General features: G+C 57.2%; 2 protein-coding genes across 2 annotated transcripts; both read right to left on the bottom strand.

The window, feature by feature from the left end:
- Window positions 1–2,051: 2,051 nt before the first annotated feature.
- On the bottom strand, window positions 2,052–10,364 carry ACVRL1 (activin A receptor like type 1). The gene is made up of 10 exons (XM_062510969.1): window positions 10,320–10,364; window positions 7,245–7,315; window positions 5,704–5,928; window positions 5,253–5,452; window positions 5,056–5,155; window positions 4,614–4,760; window positions 4,254–4,529; window positions 3,452–3,649; window positions 2,295–2,425; window positions 2,052–2,186 (listed from the first exon to the last, which is right to left on the bottom strand). Exons 2-10 carry the CDS (start codon window positions 7,309–7,311, stop codon window positions 2,052–2,054), a joined length of 1,479 nt encoding a protein of 492 aa, XP_062366953.1. The 5' UTR covers window positions 7,312–7,315; window positions 10,320–10,364.
- A 2,923-nt stretch (window positions 10,365–13,287) lies between these two features.
- On the bottom strand, window positions 13,288–16,901 carry ANKRD33 (ankyrin repeat domain 33). Its single transcript, XM_062510984.1, has 4 exons — window positions 16,569–16,901; window positions 16,169–16,298; window positions 15,359–15,499; window positions 13,288–14,843 (listed from the first exon to the last, which is right to left on the bottom strand). Exons 1-4 carry the CDS (start codon window positions 16,899–16,901, stop codon window positions 14,065–14,067), a joined length of 1,383 nt encoding a protein of 460 aa, XP_062366968.1. The 3' UTR covers window positions 13,288–14,064.
- Between the last annotated feature and the right edge of the window lie 1,155 nt (window positions 16,902–18,056).

The raw sequence follows: 18,056 nt of genomic DNA, 5'->3' as shown, positions 1-18,056 counted from the left end.
TTGCAAGCATGTATGATGTTCATTCAGGTGTGAGTTGTGTTTATGTGTTCAAGAATGATTTGTGCATATTCAAGCCTCTGTGGTGTGTGTGTGGTGTGTGCAGTGTACCTCACATGTGGTGTGTGGTCATAACTGCATGATGTGTGTGTGCAGGCCATGTTTGGGTGTGCAGTTGTGTGTGATGTGTGTGATGTGTGATGTGTGTGATGTGTGTGATATTTGCAGTGTGTGATGTGTAATGTGTGTGCAGTGTGTGTGATGTGTGATGTGTGGGCAGTGTGTGTGATGTGTGATGTGTGGGCAGTGTGTGATACGTGCAGTGTGTGACGTGTGTGTGCAGTGTGTGTGTGATGTGTACAGTGTGTTATGTGTATGCGTGGTGTGTGTGCAGTGTGTGATGTGTGTGCAAGCATTCCTGACACGTGTTTCATTGTACACGGGCCATGAGTTCAGGCATGATGTGTGCATGCAGGTGTTCATGATTTGTGTGTGCAAGCATGATTTGTGTGTGTGCATGCTTGATGTGGGGGTATGTGTTCTTGGGACAGGGAGCGACTGAGTCACCCTGGGCTGGGCACCCAAGACTGGGGTTGGGCATCCCAAACCCTGGGTAAGGCACCCCAGCCCAGGGCTGAGCATCCAAACCCCAGGTAGGGCACCCCAAACCACAGACTAAGCATCCCAAACCCTGGAATGCTCCAGGCAGGGCACTCCAGACCCTGGTTAGGGCACTCCAAACTGCAGGCTGAGTATCCCACACCCCTGGTAGAGCACCCCAAGCTCCAGGGTGAGCTCTCCAAGCCCAGATCAAGGCACCCAAAACTCTCCATGACCTCATGCCCTGCCCAGAACCAGCAGCTGCCCTTCGCTGCCCAGTTCCTTCCAGTATCTGACTGGGTGCAGACCAAGGCAGCAGCTATGATGTGCTGAGAACATTTTGAAGCTGAACGAGCTCTGCTCCCATCCTGGGAGCTTTGGCTGTGCAAACCCCTCAGAGCTGGAGGACTGGTGCCCCCTGGAGCAGTCACAGCCCCTCACGGGCACAGGGAGAGGGTTGGCACGAGGCTGGAGCAGGGTTTATTACGGGATCCAATGGTGCTGCTGGAGATGTGGAGGTGAAGCCATAAATTGAATCACGCAGGAGTGCCCAGACCCATCCTGCCGTGGTGCCCAGTGCCCAGCATGGGAGGTTTGGCAGCTCTTCGGTGATAAAATAGCTTTACACTTTATTAAATATATTAAATCTTAATAATTAAATAGTTATGTGGCAAAGCTGCTTCTGCTGAACGCCCAATCCTGGTCATGTCCAAACATCTCCAAGCACGGGGTGGATTTTGGGACGGCAGGGAACAATGTGGGATGAAGTCAGCCGAACCAAAACACCTCAGAAAACACCAAAATATTGGCCAAGACCCAAAAGGGCAGTTCTTTGGCAAGGGAGATGCTGGCTGCCTGGCAAGGAAGGATCACCGTGGGACCCCTATCCTGCCACATGGAATGCTCAGGCTATGCTGGGCGCCGGCAGCTACTCGTTTTTGGGATTGCCACAATGCAGGGTGCGGATCTGGTCTGGTCGTGGGGATGCTGCCCTTGGACCATCCTTTCCCAGCTAAACCCGTCCCTCCTTCAGCGAGAGGTGCTCCGGGCACCGCAGCTCTGCCGGGGAATTCCTGCCGCTGCCAGCACCGGGCGGGCAGGTTTGGGCAGCTCCGCGGCCGCCGATGGGTCGGTGCCCCGAGGGCTGGGGGTGCAGCACAGGGTGGTTCTGCCGTCGGTGCCCCTCGCCGTGGCATCCAGGACTCGGGGTGGGTGACCAGCTGCCATCGAGACGCGCCGGTGTCGGGTGACAGGTCCAGGGGATATTTTTATGGCCGGGTGGAAGATTCCTCCTCTGGTGTTTTGTTTTGTTTTGTTTTCCCCGTGCTTGCAAATTCAACCGGCTCGAAAGAGGAGTGGGAAAGGCAGGAGCTGTGAGCAAATCCCCTCTGTGACCGGAGCCATCCCGTCCCCGGTGCAGCCCGTCAGTGGCTCCGGTGCCCGGTTCCCGGCACTCACTGCTCCGGTTTTGGCTTCTCTACGGAATTGTTCAACTTCTTCAACGTCTTTTTAATGCGCAGGGCGGTGAGACGGGCCGAGGGGCTTTGGTACCAGCACTCCTTCATGATCTTGGCCAGTGCCGACAGAACCTGGGGAGGCACGAAAAGGGGGATACATGGAAAAGGGTTTAATGGGTAGCAAAGGTCCGGCTCTGGGTGGGAGGGGTCGGTGCCCCCGATGGGGAGCTCAGGACTCACCGAGTCGGAGAAGAGGCGGTTGGGGATCACGGGGGTCTGCTGGTCCACGCACACCACCTTCTTCATGTCCTCGAAGCTAGGATCGCTGGGCACGGCGTCGAAGAAGGGTGGCCGATATTCCTCCACGATCCCTGTGGGATGGGGGTGGCGTGAGGACCCCCATCCTGCACATCACGGACCACCTGGAGGGTCCCGGCACCACCGAGCTGCTCCCGCCTCGGGGGATACGGGAGGGGGTCGCCGGTGAGATGTGCCTCACCTGGGCACATGGGGCAGTGGCAGCTGGCTCTGGTACCACTGGTGGCTCCAGCACCGACTGCAGCCCTGGCACCAGCCCAGCACCAGCCCCACCACCAATGCCAGCACCGGTACCAGCCCTTGGCACTGTGGCCACTTCCACTCAGCACCTGGTGGTCAACCTGCCGGCTGGCCCAGCTAATTTCTGCTTAATGATTGCGTATGTCCATGTCCCCGTGGGATTTAATGTCTCTGGGAAGCCTCGAGCCCCCACCAGCTCCCTGCACCCCGAGGGGTGACCCCCAAAACTTCGGGGTCCCCTGGAGTTCCCCGATCCCCTGAAGTTGTCCTGGAGAGTGAGGGATCCTGGAAGAGTTAAACCCAGCCGGTTGAAGGTCATTCCTGGCAAGGCTGGGGTAATTTGGAGTAAATGTGTAATCTGAGGGAGTCCTGGAGCCATAAATGAGATTATTCCGGCCAGACTGCGCCTGGGGGGACCTTCCGCCTCACCCGCCAGCGCCCACCATTTAATTAATGCTTTTAATGCACTTTGCCGTGATGAACAGCACTGGCCAGGCAGCCCCAGTTAGGTTCATCCCCAGCTCGGGGGGATTCTACCCCTTGCCCCAGTCCCGAGCTCCCGAGCCAAGCCCAGCGGCCGGAGGTCCCGGCCGTGGCCGCTTTCCAGGCAGCGCTTGAAGCCGCTTGTTTTCTAATCAGCGCTGAACAAACAAAGCACTGATTGAGTCTAATGGGCCCTTTAATCAGGGAGCCGGGTGCTGACACTAGATTACAGTGTTTATAATTTACAGCTAATCTTCTGGGCGAAGGAAAGGGAAAAAAAAAAAAAAAAGGCAGCAAGAAAAGGAGGGAAGGAGGGAACGGGCGCGTAACCTCGAGGGGAGCCGGGAGCTGCTCACCATTCACCACCGTCCGCCGGGTGATCTCCCAGAGCACCAGCCCGTACGCCCAGATGTCCGTCTTCTTGTAGGACTCGAAGCAGTCGGTGCGGATCTGCTCGCTCAGCACCTCCGGGGCCATGTAGCGCTTGGTGCCCACCCGGGGGTTGTTGCCAATGTCCAGGTAGTCGCTGCCCTGGGAGTGCATGACAGCCAGCCCTGGGAGGACAGATGACAGAGTCATTTGGGATGACTTTTAAGGTCATCAATTCAGCTATAAAATTCTGGGATACCGGGTATGGTCCATGCTGTACTGGTGCTACATACATGTGGCTCAACATCCCTGTGATACCAAAACCCCAGGACACCACAGCCCTGTGGCACCATCACCCTGGGGCATGACATCCCTGGAATATTACATCCCCAGGATATCACATTCCTGGAGCATCACATCTGTGGGGTTCCACAGCCCTGAAGCACCATGGGATACCTCATCCCTGGGGTACCTCATCCCTGGGGTACCTCATCCCTGGGGTAACTCATCCCTGGGGTACCTCATCCCTGGGTACCACATCCTTGGGTACCACATCCCTGGGGTACCTCATCCCTGGGGTACCTCATCCCTGGGTACCACATCCCTGGGTACCTCATCCCTGGGGTACCTCATCCCTGGGTACCTCATCCCTGGGTACCACATCCCTGGGGTACCTCATCCCTGGGTACCTCATCCCTGGGTACCACATCCCTGGGGTACCTCATCCCTGGGTACCTCATCCCTGGGTACCACATCCCTGGGGTACCACACCCCACCCCTCTATCTCACCCAGGTCTGCAATGCAGCACTGCCGGTTGTTTTTCACCAGGATGTTCCTGCTTTTCAGGTCACGGTGGGCGATGGCAGGTTTGCCTTGCGTGCCAAAAATCTCCACATGGAGGTGGACGAGACCACAGATGATGGAGGAGGCCAAGCCCAGGCAGGTCTCCACGTCCAGGGCTGTCCTCTGCAGGTAGTCATAGAGAGAGCCGTTCTCATGGTAGTGGGTGATGAGCCACAGCTGCGTGCTGGAGTTCCTGGACGTCATGTCAGAGGCGATGAAGCCTGGACAGGGACAAACACCAGGGATCATGGACCCCCCCACATGGCTGGCCCCACTTCTCCAGCCCTCCTTGCCCACCCACTCACCCAGGATGTTGTCGTGCCGGAGGAGGACGGTGTTGTAGATCTCTGTCTCACGGAACCACGACTGCTCATCCCGGGAGGAGAAGATCTTCACGGCCACGCTCTCCCCGTGCCACACACCTCGCCACACCTCGCCATAGCGCCCTTTACCTGGCACAGCCATGGCACCGCGTCAGGCAGTGCTCCAGGACCAGTGATGCACCTGGATCCCGTGTGGGAGAGCCATGGAGCAGCAGAGGGCTCTTTGACCTTGGCCAACATCCACTCACCCACCCAGCTGCTCCTTCCCTCCCCAGTCAGCAGCACAGGGGAAGAACCTGGGGCTGCTGCTGGGCTTTGGCTGGCATGGTTGGGTCCCTCCTGTGTTTGAAGATGTGGTGCCATCACTCAAGCACCAGCTGGGGGTGACTGGGGCAGCCTCCCCCACCTTGGCCTCTCTCCTTACCCACGCACTCCATGAGGGTGATCTGCCGAGCCACCGTCCGCTGGACAAGAAAAGGCAGCCCAGAACCACTGCCTGTGGTGCAGTCATCATTCAGCAGGTCCTGTGCAAACAGGGTGGCCATGGGGTCAACATGGAGGCCATCCCCCCACACACAAACACCCTGGGGATATTCAGCGTCCCTCATGGAGCTCACCCACCTCTAAGGTGCTGTCTCCCATCATGGATGCCTTCAGCATGAGGTCTGTGTCACCAAAATCACTGTGCTTGTGGCGGTGCTGGGCCACCTTCCAGCAGAAGAGTGCTATGAGTGCCACGAGGACAAGGAGGGAGAGCAGTGGGATGAAGATCATCAGGAGGAGGTTGGGTAGGGAAGGTGTCTTTACCAGGGCATCTTCTCCTGGGTGAGGGAAACATGGGATGGAAGCATGAGTCTGGGCCGGGGAGGGTGCAGGTCTGGGCTTTGGGCTTGGGTGTGGGGGAAAGCATCCCTGCACTGGGATCAACCCCGTGGATGGCAGCTCTGCAGGCACAGCCCAAAAAGGCACCTGAGGACATCTTGGTGGCTCTGCAAGTGCTGAGGACAAGGATGAGACCCAACCACATCTCCAGCCACGTGAGCAGCTCATCCTGTCCCCCTTGCCCCTGTACCTTGCAGGAAGATCTCCAGCTCGGCGTTGCACATGTGGAAGTTGCAGCACTTCATGCCATACTGCTCTGTCACGGGTGTGTGGCAGTGCTCCTGGATGTTCTGGGAGAAGCAGCCCCGGTGCTGGGTGATGATCCCCTCCTCCCTCCTCTTGCTGACAAAGCACACCTTGCCCGTGCAGTTGGGCTTGCTGCAGTGGGGCACATCACAGGCACACAGCAACTCCTCTGCAGGCATGGGGAGGGGACACATTGTGCCGTGGGGTCACCCCACTGCCATGGGATCACCCCACTACCATGGGGTCACCCCACTGCCCACCCAGGAGCTTCGGTGGCTTTGGGGACAGGGACATTGTCCTAAAGACTCCTGAACCAAATTTTGAGAATGGGCAGCCTGGGACTATCGCAGAAGGAGGAGAAGGCTTTTGTGAGTGCCCAGTCCATCCTGACACCTCCCGGGAAATGACTGAGCTCCAAGTCCCAGCCCTGAAACTGGGTGTCACCTGTTCCCACAGCCCCAAGAGGCTGCACGGAATGGACTGTGAATCCAGCCCCAGCAGCTGGGATGAACTGGGATGCACTGGTTTACAGAACACAGGGTCACATCCTGCTCATAGAATCCCAGGAGACTTGGGACATACGGGAGCCTGATCCTGGGAACCGGGGTGGATCAAAATCCCCAAATTCAGCCAGTGCCTTCCAAGTGGGTGTTCTGGGAGCTGGGTGCCAAACCCAGGGTCTTTCCTGGAGTTTTTTCTGACTTCCCTGAAGGTGCTTTCCTGCACCATGGTGCTAGAGTGGCTCAGATGGCAGCCACGCTCCCAAATTCCTAATTTAGCTCTGCCCTTTTGCACAGAAAATATCCCTCCTGGAATCAGTGAGTTCAGCGTGAGGGCAGCCAGACATCCGGTGGTAAGGGGACAGTGAGGGGACAGTGAGGGGACAGCAAGGGGATGGCTTTGGTGGCCATCCTGCACTTCCTGTCCCCCTGCCCCAAAGGCTGCCAGGTGGCAGTGCCGTAAGGTGGTGGCAGGGCCAGTTTGGGGTTGGTGGCTCCCTGGGCAGGACAGCGACTCAGCAGAGACTCATCCATCCCCCCGGTAAGCTCTGCTGCTCCTCCCTAGCACAGCCACATTATCCTGGACCTCCCTGCAAAAGCAGCCTGCCTGGGTCTGTCCTCAGGTCACCTGGTGCTCCCCTGGGGTGCTGAGCAGCTCCTCCTGCTTCCCATCATCATCATCATCATCATCATCATCATCATCATCATCATCATCACCACCACCACCACGCCTGGAGAAACCCACATTTTTAGTATGTGGTACCAGCCTTTCCCCATCTCCCCTCCGGTGACAGCAAAGCGCTTTGATCAACCGCAATTAATTAAGTTGAGATCCTCTCTGGGGAGTGGGTCACCATCCCAGAGGGCCATAGCACAGTCTCTGAGGAGCCCAGCTTCCTCCCTGGGTTTTATTTTGGGCAGAGATGCTCCCAAAAAGCCGAGGGCTTATTTTAACTGGCTGTCACCCCACTGTGTTGGCACTCACCGTCTGCGAAGCTGAGGGACAGGGTCACCAGCACCAGCAGCACCCGGCCAGAGGCTGCACACAGCATCGTCCTGTGGAGAGCAGAGGGGTGAGAGCAGCCCCTGCACCCCCAGGGCTCCTCACCAACCATGGGGGCTTTGGCAAAGGACAGGGGTCCTTGCACAGGGCAGGCACAGACAGAGTGAGGTAGGATGTGATGCTCCCAACGGAGTTTGGCTCCGGACATCCTGGGTACAGCCCTTCCTGAGAACAGACCCCGGGACCTCCCAAGCTCGGGGAACCTCCCTACCATGGTATGGGGTGCCACTGTGGCCCCACAGTGCTCAGGAATGCTCTGGAACCAGGTCCTGGCCACATCCATACAGCCCCAGCCTCCTTCCATTCTCCCAGTGATCCACACACCGGCATTTCCCGCTGTTCCCATGGCTCCTGCTCCCTAAAACCACTTCCCCAACGGGCCAGGCAGTCCTGAGGATGCCATGGCTCTGCTGGAGATTCCAGGTTTGGCAAGACCCCGACCGTGGGATGGAGCTCAAAGCCCCCACACCACGGGCAGCCCCAACAGCACCGGAGCCGCCAAAGCCGCTGGCCACGGGCAGGGGCTCAGTCCTGGGGGTGCTTTTGTGTGGAGCTTATCAATGACACAAACAGAGGTGCTGGGACAGCCAAAATTCCTTGCTGAGCCTTTGGGGGAAGTTTGGCTATTTTTAATCTTCCTTTTTTTTTTTTTTTTCTTTTCTCCTTGTGAAAGAGACATTTCTGCCAAGGCAAACACGGCGATCCCCCCACTGCCCCCCGCCTCGCTCCATGGCTGCAAGCCCCAGCCCCTCCTCAGCTCATTCTTCGTGTTCCCGACATAAACATGCCAAAGGCTCCGTTTCCTGCAATTGAAGAGCCCAGCCCAGGGCTGCTGGGACAGGAATCAAGATTGTTTAGATTCTGGCCTTGATGGGGAAGCGGAGTCACGCAAGCCCGGCCCTCGGGAGTGCACACGGACGTGGCTGACCCCGGCAGGCTCCAGCTGTGCTATAATTCGGGCTTTTCCTCCCCAAAATAGCTCACTTGGTTGCTGCTCGAGGGGAGGAAACAGCAGCCAGATCCTGGGTGCTGGGGCTGGAGGGCAGGAGCTGGGGGCTGGTCCTTGGTGCCCGGTGTGAAGACTGATGGCAGGCTGACCCATCCGACCCTCAGCAGGGCCAGGATCAGCTTTGTTTTAAAATCCCAACTCCCCTGGAGCTGGTCTGGGATTTGCTTTATTTTAAAACTTAACCCCTCTGGAGCTGGGCTGCTGATTCCTGACCACTGGGATGCTGCCAAGCACCACACTTCTTGAAATCCTGAGAGCTCCAGGATGCACATTTTCAAAGGGAGGCCGAGTCTCCCAGGTGGTGAATTCCCTCCTTGGAACCACTTCCACAAAATCCTGAACCATTAGACAGCTGCAGGATATTTGCCATGAGATACAAAAGCAGGCAGGGCCTCGCCCAAAACTCTGCTGTAAGTGAAACATCCCGTGGATTGTTGTTGTTACTGAGAGCAAACCTTAATCCAGAGCTGCTCCTGGCATCCCACAGGAAAAACATCACAGGTTCTTCAGTAATGGCACAAACCAGCCCTGGCATACCCATCCCTGTCCCTTCCTTCCTCCTTTCTCATCAGCTCATGTGCCCTCCTGACATCCACAGCATCTTACCACGCCTGGCTGGGTGCTCTATTACATTCTTTGGGATTTGTAGCATCAGGAGAAGGAAAAAACCCCAAGGGAAATCCCTGGGATGGGACATGGGCGCTGGCAGGAGTGGCTGGGAGCAAGACGCAGCTGTGCTGAAGCTCGAGGGTCTGAAGCAAGAACAAACCTTGGGGAAGGGGAATTTCCCCATCACCCCCATGGAGAGAAAAGCAGAGGGAAAATGGAGCAGGAGACCACAGGAGCTCAGGGAAGGGTGGCCAGCACAACCCTCGGGATGCGTGGGATGGTTCAGGGATCCCTGCTTTTACCAGGGCAGATTGGCCCAGCTCCTCAATCCCAGCTCTTCCTCCTTCCCCTGTGGTTTCTGCTGCTGACAGGGGGTTTAGCCACGGGATGTGGCTCAGGGCTCAGTTCCCTGTGCTGCCTTTTCACACACAGCCGAGCCCCTCGTGCCAGTGCTGGTGCCAGCCAGGTGAGCCAGGTGTGCCAGGCATGCCAGGCGTGTTCCAGCTGCAGGGCTGAAGGACTGGATGGATACCAGGGCAGAGCTTTGCCACAGATCCCGAGGCTCCAGCCTGCTTTCAGGAACAGGTTTCGGGAAATTTTTGTTTCCCTGCCTGCAGCTGCAGGTGGGTCACAGATCCAGCTGTAGTCACCCTCCAGTGGGCTCCAGCAGCCCAGCCCCTCTCACCGATGGACATTTCCTTTCCATGAGCATCACACACAGAGAGAGCAGCAAAACCTGCTCAAGGGAGCAGCAAAACCCGCTCACCTCACCTTGGTGTGGGGATGGCATTGCCTGTGGCTCCTGGTGCAGAGCAGGGAAAAGGACCCTGTGCCTTGTGTACCTCCACAGAGGGCTCCAGTGCCAGCACTGGGAAGGAGCTCCATGGTGGGGCTCTCCCCAGCTTGGTTTTGGAGATGGAGCCTCTTTAGTGACCATCTGGGTCTTCCTTGGCCACCCCCCTCTGAGAGGAGGAATTTGGCAGTGCAGAAGGGGAGCATTGAGGTGGCACACTCTGTGCTGTTGGAGCCCACTGCCTGCTGCAGCCCCCGCCAGCAGAGCTGTCAACTTTCCCTCATTTTCCCCCTTGCCTTTTCAAAATACACCCAAATTCCCCATTTCCCATGTCAATTCCAGCTTTTTCGTTGTGGTTGCTTATTATTCCATCTCTTTAGCAAGGACCTGGGGACAGACCCTGCTGCCACCAGACTGATGTGAACCCTGATTTGTGCCCCTGGCCCAAATTTCAGCCTCTCTAACCCTGATGTCAACACCAGTGTCCCATGAAACACAAAGGAAATTGGGCCAAATCCTGATTTTGGGGGTAAATCAAGAGGAAGCCCTGAGCAACCCCAGACCCCACAAGCTCTTTCCCACTCACCTACAGCATCCAGGTCCTGTGGGAGCCCACAGCACTGCCCGGCCCTGGCGAGGCTCTCCCGGCCGCAATCTTGGATCTGGGGCAGCTTCGCTCCGTGCCCTGAGCCCCGACTCCGAGGATCTTCATGGGTCTGCTCCTCTCCCACCACCCATCCTGTCACCGTGGGGGTTCCACCAGCTGTGTCCGTCCCACTGTGGGTTTGTCACCCTCCCCGGCCTGGCTGCAGGGGCTCAGCGTGGCGACCCCGTTGTCCGACGCAGCCGTTTGGCAGCTGCTCTGTGGTCTGGATGTGGGAGAAGTCAAAAAAATGTTTCTTATTACTGCCTCTTCCTGCCTGGCTTCTCTCCACCACTCCCAGCTAATAAAGCATTTCCTATTGCTGAGCACACAGCCACGACCAGCCTCCCTTCCTCCCGCTCACCGGGCCCCAGCTCCATCCTGGTTGCTTTCCCTCATCTGTTACTCCCTCCTCGTCCTTCACCGAGCACTTTCCCACACAGTTTCCCAGTTTTCATGGCAAACCCTATCCCATGGTGTGGGCATGGCCATCACCACTTCAGCCTGAGCATCCCAAGGTCTTTAGCAGGAGCATGGAGCAGGGATGGGGATGTTCCAGAGAGATGCTGTGGGAATGACCTTGACCAGCTTGGCCAGCTCTCCTGCTCCCGCCCTCATGGGGATGGAGCCCTGTGGCAGAGCCAAGGGGTAACCCGGTTATTCCATGCTGGACCCAGCAATTCCAGGGTGCAGTGCTGAAGTGATGCCTTCTTGGGCTACCTTAAAACAGAGGCCAGGCAAAATTAAGGGAATAAAAAGCAGTTCTCTTTACTGAAGGGCTTTCAGGTACATTTTGGTACAAAATGGATGACGGGTCATGGGTTTTCATACTTCTATGAAGTATGGTCCATTTTTGGGTGTAGCCCCTAGGAGGGCTTTGTCTGCCTGAAATGTACCTGAAGGCCCTTCAATAAAAATAACTGCTTTTAATTATCTTAATTTTGCCTGGCCTCTGTTTTTAGGTAGCCCAAAAAGGCATCAGGAGGGTAGGAGAGGATTTCTCCCTGGGGTGAAATGCGGCATCAGGGCGTGATGGAGACATGGAGCCCTTGCTGTGGCCGTGGAGCAGGGCACGGCGGCCAAGGGGCTTCACTCAGAGCCTTGTGCTGCCCCATCCCCCCTGTCCCCACACCACGCTGTGGGGGCAGGCACTGGGACACTGCCGGCAGGGCCGTTCCCACGGCCAGGGCCTGGCACTTCCCACTGAGCACACGGGACCGTGGGCAGAGGAAGCGCCGTTTCCCGTTTTGCCACTTTCAGGGCTGTTCTTTGGGTCACCCCAATCTCAGCTGCTTCTCTCCCCTCCCGTCCCACACTTCTCCCTCCAGTGCCATCCCAAACCCCATCCCAACCTTGCTGCCAGCTGTTTCCCTGGCACGATGTCTCGCTCTCACATCTCAGCCTTTTTTCTCACGAGTTACCAGGGCCTGATTTACCTCCCCTCTACCACTGCATCGCCCGACTGCATCCTGAACCCACCCGGAGCCTCCCAGCGCCGGGGCACCGCGGCGGCGGAGCGCGGAGTCTCTCCCCGCTATCAGCCGTGATCTAGGAAGTTGAAGCAAACAAAAGCACAAAACCAGGATAAAACACGAAGGACCTTCACATGTGACTTTGCCCGTGCGGACCCGGCGCTTTGGCGCGGGGGAAACGGGCAGTTTGCATCAGATAGGAGCTGCCCGGGAGGAAGCTGTTGCCTGCAGACATCCTATCTCCGTGACCATCTCTGCTCCGGCAGGCGGGTCTCACTGATCCGGCCGGATTGGCCCCTCCCGGGGTTATTCCTGGATGGTTCTTGCATCCCTTCCATGAGAGCAGACACAGGGCATCCTGCTTTTACGGCTGCGGCAGGAGTTATTCTGGGCAGGCGAGTGTGCCAGCTCTCCAGCAAGGGCTGCTGCTGGCTGGTTTGATCCCTGCAAATTTCAAACGGGACATCTTCCTTTTTAAATCATAATCATAGCCAAAGGGATGAACGCTGCTTAAAAATTTCCAGAAGTCCCTAAATCCTAACCCTGGGCGACTCGAGGGGCAGAGACGGGTGGGAGCCCTGGGCTCAGCTGCAGCTCTGGCACTGTCACTGTGGGAAAGTGAACTTCTCCAGGGTGGGATTGACTGTAGAGGCGTGGGATGGGCGAATCAAACCCACCGCAGGCTCCTCCCCGGTTCCTGCCCTTGTCTGGGGCACACGGGGTGAATCAGCGGGGCTGGGCACCACCCACAGTCCCATGCCTGCCCTGGTAGAGCCTCCCGTGAGACTTTCCTTCATCATGCCCGTGGTCATCGCTGTGATTTCATCCTGCAGAAGGGAAGGGGCATCCCTGGACCACAACAGGACCCTCCCCAGGCGCACCCAGCCGTCCCTTGGGGTCTCACTGAGTCATCCCCAGGATGGCAAGGGGGGGTGAGGGGCCGCTGGGAGCCCGTCCCTCCCTTCCCCCTGCGTGGCAGGAGCCAGGCTGGCGGGGCTCATGCCACGGCTGCTCCATGTGCTGTCCGCCCCCGGCTCATCTGCGAGCGGCAGGGAGCTGGCGAAGGAGGGCAACCACGTGCAGGGGAGCCCGAGCGAGCCAAGGCACAGAGGGGAACAGACGGGGAGGCTGCAGCTCCTTCCCCACGGGAATCCTTCCCTGCCTGCGGCACAGCCCAAACCTCCCAGTGCCCCACAAAGGGCAGAGCTGCAGCCCCAAAATGGGGAGTGTGGACTCCTGTCCCCCTAAAAAGGGGGGTGAGGCAGGGATGGGGCTCCACAGCTGGCCAAGAATTATTTATGACCTGGGTAAGTTTTGTTCTGAGTGCTGTGGCAGCGCTCATTGCCCTCCTGGAGTCAAACTCTAGCCATGCTGCAGGAGCCAACAGCCCTGCTTTGTATTCCTACACCCTGGAATGGAGCTGGGTTTGAGGGGATCTTGCAATGTGGGAACACCAGCACCCTGCTGCTGCAACACTGGCAACACTGGAGCCCTGGGGGCAGCTGGGGATGGAGCCCACGAGTATCCCAAGCTCGGTTTCCAGCCTGTGTCTGCAGCTGGTTCTCCTTCCACAGCATGGAGCTGCTTCCCTGTGCTGCGCCTTGATGTGTCCATGCACCAGCCAGGAACACACGAGTGTGGGGAATGTCACTGAGGATGTGACAGGGTGGCCAGGGGACACTGGCAGAAAAAGGGGGAGCATTCCTGCCAGCCCTACAGCAACCCTGAGCTTTATTCATAGAATCAATCCTGTTAACATGGCAACCACTTCCATTTTAATTTGCTCAGCCACATTCCAACACACGCCGTGGAACTGAGAGCTTGGGAAGATCCAAGAGGCAAAAAAAAAAAAAAAAAAAAAAAAAAAAAAAAAAAAAATAGAATAAAAAAATAAAAAAGAGAGGAAATAACATAGGAAGGACTTGTGCCACAGCTCCCTGGCATTCCTGGAGATTGGTCCAGGGCCTCAGGACATCAGTGCCCAGCACGACATGTACCATGCTAGGGCGGCCACCCTTGGGGTGGAGAGGACAAGAGGCCAGGCAGGAGCCTGTGAACCCTCACAGGGGGGGTATTTCAGCTGGGTGTGTACACCCACATCATCCTCCTCCCTTGGACATTCCCATCCACTGGGAACAAAACCACCCCTGTGCCCGAAAAGCCAGTGGATCCAAGGCGACAGCAAGAACCTTGTACCCACACCAACATCTCCAGCCTTAGCCTTTTTTTTTCTTTTTCTTCTTCTTCTTCTCCCCCGTCTTGGCCTCTTCAGCCGCTTTCTTCTCCTCCTTCAGCACCTTGTACCTCCACTGAGGCGGCTGCAGCAGGTGCTTGTCCTTCACACGTGGCTTCCGCTCCCCGGCAGACGAGCCAGAGGCTTTGCTCACTTTGATTTTTGGGACGGGCTCTCCAGGGAAGATGCTGTTGGCACGGCGCAGCCACAGCGGCAGGAAGCTCAGGAGGCGGCTGGGCGGCTGCCGGGGCGGCGGCGGCGGCCGCAGCTCGGACGCGGCGTGGCCATTGCAGGAGGATTCCCCGGTGCTGGGGCGCCAGGACGTTTCTGAATCGTCACCTGCATCTGGAACGTGCTGCCCGAGGATCTCCGGCACCGACAGCCGGCGCTTGCCCACCTCGGGCGGGCTGTCGGGGCAGATGGTTTGGCAAGCGGTGGTCACGAAAGGGCTGGCGAGGGACGTGGTCATCCTCACCATGTGGTCCAGCACACCGTCCTCCTCAGGATTGCGGGGGATGTTAATGGTGAAAATGGAGCGGATCTTCTCCAAGAGCCTCTTGCTCCTGGATTTGGGGCTCAGGGCTTTAGCCACCAGCTCGGCCAGGGCCGGCCACTCGGGCTGGTACTGGGCTCCAAACTGCTCCGCACGCGGGCGCCGCAGCAGGGTCCGGATGCGCACGGTGGTCTCGAAGCGGCCAGTGAAAGTCGCCCATTCCCGAGCTGTCTTCCCCTTCACGGCATCCACTGCCTGCAGGTCAGCTCCTGAGACAGCACAGAGCATCATGATGCCTTAGGATTTTAGCTTTTATATTTTTCAAATCCTGTACCGCATTAGTGCATAACTCTAAACTCCATAGGGAGTGTTAGTTAATTGTCTTCACATTTTGGTCAGACAAAACAATTCTTCTAGGCCTGAAACTCAAGGATACCCTACAGCATCATGCCATGAAAAGTGTAAACAAAAGTGAATTGGGGGGGAGCAAACTGAGGGAATATGGCTTAATTGCCTGAAACTAATAGGGGGATTCACCCCTGATATGCAAATAGACCAAATTTATCTATCTGAAAAACTTGTGACCATCATCCATCCTGGGTATAGCCTCTGGGAGGCTTCTGACTGCCCAAGATGTATCTGTTGAAGGCCTTTAATAAATACCCATTCTATTCTCTTAACCTGGCCTAGCCTCTGTTCTAGGCAGCCACTCCGAGGCATCATCACCATCCCAGCAGTGCCACCTCTGCCCAGAAACCCCGAGAGTCTCTAGGGAGATGCTCACCTGCCAGGAGCAGGGCAGTGACACAATCCTGCTGCCCCTGCACTGCTGCCTTCATCAGCGCCGTCAGCCCCCGGGGGTCTCGCTGGTCCACCTCAAGAGCAGGGTAGTAGTTGAGGAGGTAGTTGACAATGGTGATGTGTCCTTAACAGCCAGAGAGAAGCTGCGTTAGAGTTCCCACATTTAACAGGGACGATGGCTGGGGCCTGTCGGACAAAGGATTAGCAGCTGCATTCTGTGAGGATGCAGATGTAGAAGCTTGAAGGGATCAGGATTGAAAAGGTTTGGGTTTATTTTGGTTTGGGCATGGAGGGAACAGATCTAATGAACCAGCTGCTTTAGTGGAAAACACAGGAAAAAGTCCAAAAATGAAAAAACAAAAAAAACCAAGAAAAACCCAAACCCATAAAATAATGAATTCTAGCAAGGATACAATGGGAATCAAGGGTGATCCCCACTTTGGGACCCTTCTCCTTCTCCTGGTAAACTGCGGGCAGGAAGCCAGATTGGAGGTTTGGGCCCTACACAGAGCTCAGAGCCTTTTGGCTCCCTGTGACTCCTGGAACTTTCCTGGAGCACATGGGGCAGCTCCAGCCCAGCTCTGCCACTCAGCACAGCATGTTTGAGAAAGCCCTGCTGCAGGAATCTCCACTTTTGCATTGGTTTTAAAGCAGTGCTGAGGTGAACCATAAAGGTAGCTGATGTCACACATCCCTTTCACGACAGGTTGTTTTAGGGATTTTGGGGGAAGCACAGGGGGTCACATCCCTTCTAGAGGGTGCTGCCTGTGCCAAGGCTGGGCACAGTGCTGACCTGCCTGGGCAGCCATCATGAGGGCTGTGTTCCCATCGTTGTCCTGCTGGTTGATGTTGATGTAGGGACACTTCTGCAGCAGTGGCACAATGTCCACAAAGCCCTTGGAGCAGGCGAGCATCAGCCCATTCTGGAGACGGAACAACATTCAGAACAGCTTCCCACCACAGCACTCCCATGGCCCTTCCAAATTGTCCCCCCACCCAAACCAGGCAGGGCAAGCATGGGAGGGCAGGCAAGGTTCTGCTCCAAGGACTGGATCAATCCCAGGAGACTCATTCCACCCTGTCCCTCCTGCCCCTCCTGCCTTAATAAGCACCAGCCTTCAGGATTTGTCCATTCCTAGAAAATCCTCTTTCTGCTCTGCAGGGTGCACACCCCACCCACCCCAGCCACTCACCCTCCCATTGATGTCCACCTCTGTGGCCTCACTCCGGGTCACCCCGTGCTCCAGCCTCTCCCACACCAGCTTGGCATCATTCCTGGCACAACACTGGTAGAGGCTGAGGAGCCCAGCACTGTCAGCCTCCGGGGACACCTCATAGCAAGGGTACACAGAGTCATCAGAGAAGATGCTGCTGGTGTCCGAGGGCTCCGAGGATCCTGACGATGCATTCTCTTCCTCCTCCTCCTCCTCCTCCTCCTCCTCCTCATAGTGCAGCTCCGGGTCGGAGGCATCCAGGCTGGAAGTGGGAGCTGCAGCACGTTCTCCTCCACTGCAGGCATCTGTCATCCGGCCTGGGCGGGGGCAGCGAGCCCAGCCTGGCCCCGAGCCCTGCCTGGGGCCAGGAGCCCCTCCCGGGGGGACGAGGGGACACTCGGGACTGTCACTGCCCCTGTCAGACACAGAGGGGTGTGGGAGCCATGTGGGGTCCAGCGTCCCTGACCCCACTGGGAAGCCTCAGTTGCCTCCCAGCCTCCAGCACAGCCCAGCAACCCAGGTTCCATCCCCTGTCCTCAGCAAACGCTCACATGGGGGTGTCTGGGAGCTGTGACACCCCAAGAGGGGAGCAGCCCCCCACGGCACAGTGGGAAAAGCCTTGGGAATTTGAGAGGCAGGTAAGTGTCCTGCAGCTTGTGCATGAATGCAGGGGGTGCTGGGGTTGGGAATGGCCCCAGGGCTGTAGAGGGGCATGAAGAGCTGGGCTGCTGGTGCCAAGCACCAGGAGGAAGGACACATCCACCCCATCAGTGCCACACACAGGGTCTGAGCCCTTCCCAGCCACCCTCCCCATTTATCCAGGGCACATCCCAGTAGATGCAAAGACTTTTCCCAGCAGAGCAGCAGCTGGGAGCAGCTCCTGGCTCCCCCAGGACACAGGACAGCCCTGGAACAGGAGCTGTGGGCAGGGACACACTGGCTGAGCCTGGCAGCAGGGATTAAACCCCTTCACTTCTAAACAGAAGCCATTAATTGATGGGTGCCACGAAAGGAGGAAAGCCTTCAGAATCCCACTAAACTTTCCCACCCCTTAGATGTTCCCAAGCAGGCTCTGGGGACGGGGGATCTCACCTTGATCTTCCCTGAAGCTGCTCAGATCTTCCCTGTGGGTCCCTCTTCAGCTGGGCAGCATTCCGGCCACAATCAGGAGGGAAAACTCACCAAGCAGCCCTGGAATGTCCCTCTGTACCCTTTGCAGGGTAAAAGAGTTTTGTGCTCTGTGGCTTTTGGCACCAAAGCTGTGACAACCTGCACGTTGACGTGAGCTCAGCTACCCAAGAGATCTTAAATTAAACTGTTGCTTAAAATGGCTGCATCCACCCTGAGCAGGATCAGGACAGGATTTAGTGTCTTTAGCCAAGGAGCTGCTGGGAGTCCTGGGCTGTATTTTTGTACCTGTCTCACTTTGGTGTGACAGTGCTGTTTGAGCAGTCCCACAGGCTCAGC

The sequence above is a fragment of the Cinclus cinclus genome, chromosome 30, assembly GCF_963662255.1.
Source record: "Cinclus cinclus chromosome 30, bCinCin1.1, whole genome shotgun sequence".
Lineage (NCBI taxonomy): Eukaryota > Metazoa > Chordata > Aves > Passeriformes > Cinclidae > Cinclus > Cinclus cinclus.
Note: the sequence above shows the minus strand (reverse complement) of the source record. Positions and strands in the feature narration are given on the sequence as shown.

Bases quoted from the DNA above. Each gene is read 5' to 3' on its own strand.
- ACVRL1 (XM_062510969.1), bottom strand. From the start codon at position 7,311: ATGCTGTGTGCAGCCTCTGGCCGGGTGCTGCTGGTGCTGGTGACCCTG. The intron at 5,453-5,703 runs GTACAGGGGCAA...TCCCTCACCCAG, and splicing joins GCTGGAGATCTTCCTGCAAG to GAGAAGATGCCCTGGTAAAG. The intron at 2,187-2,294 runs GTGAGTCCTGAG...GTGCCTCCCCAG, and splicing joins ACCGCCTCTTCTCCGACTCG to GTTCTGTCGGCACTGGCCAA.
- ANKRD33 (XM_062510984.1), bottom strand. From the start codon at position 16,901: ATGACAGATGCCTGCAGTGGAGGAGAACGTGCTGCAGCTCCCACTTCC. The intron at 16,299-16,568 runs GTGAGTGGCTGG...TTCCGTCTCCAG, and splicing joins AGGTGGACATCAATGGGAGG to AATGGGCTGATGCTCGCCTG. The intron at 14,844-15,358 runs GTGAGCATCTCC...GTGCTGTCTCAG, and splicing joins CACTGCCCTGCTCCTGGCAG to GAGCTGACCTGCAGGCAGTG.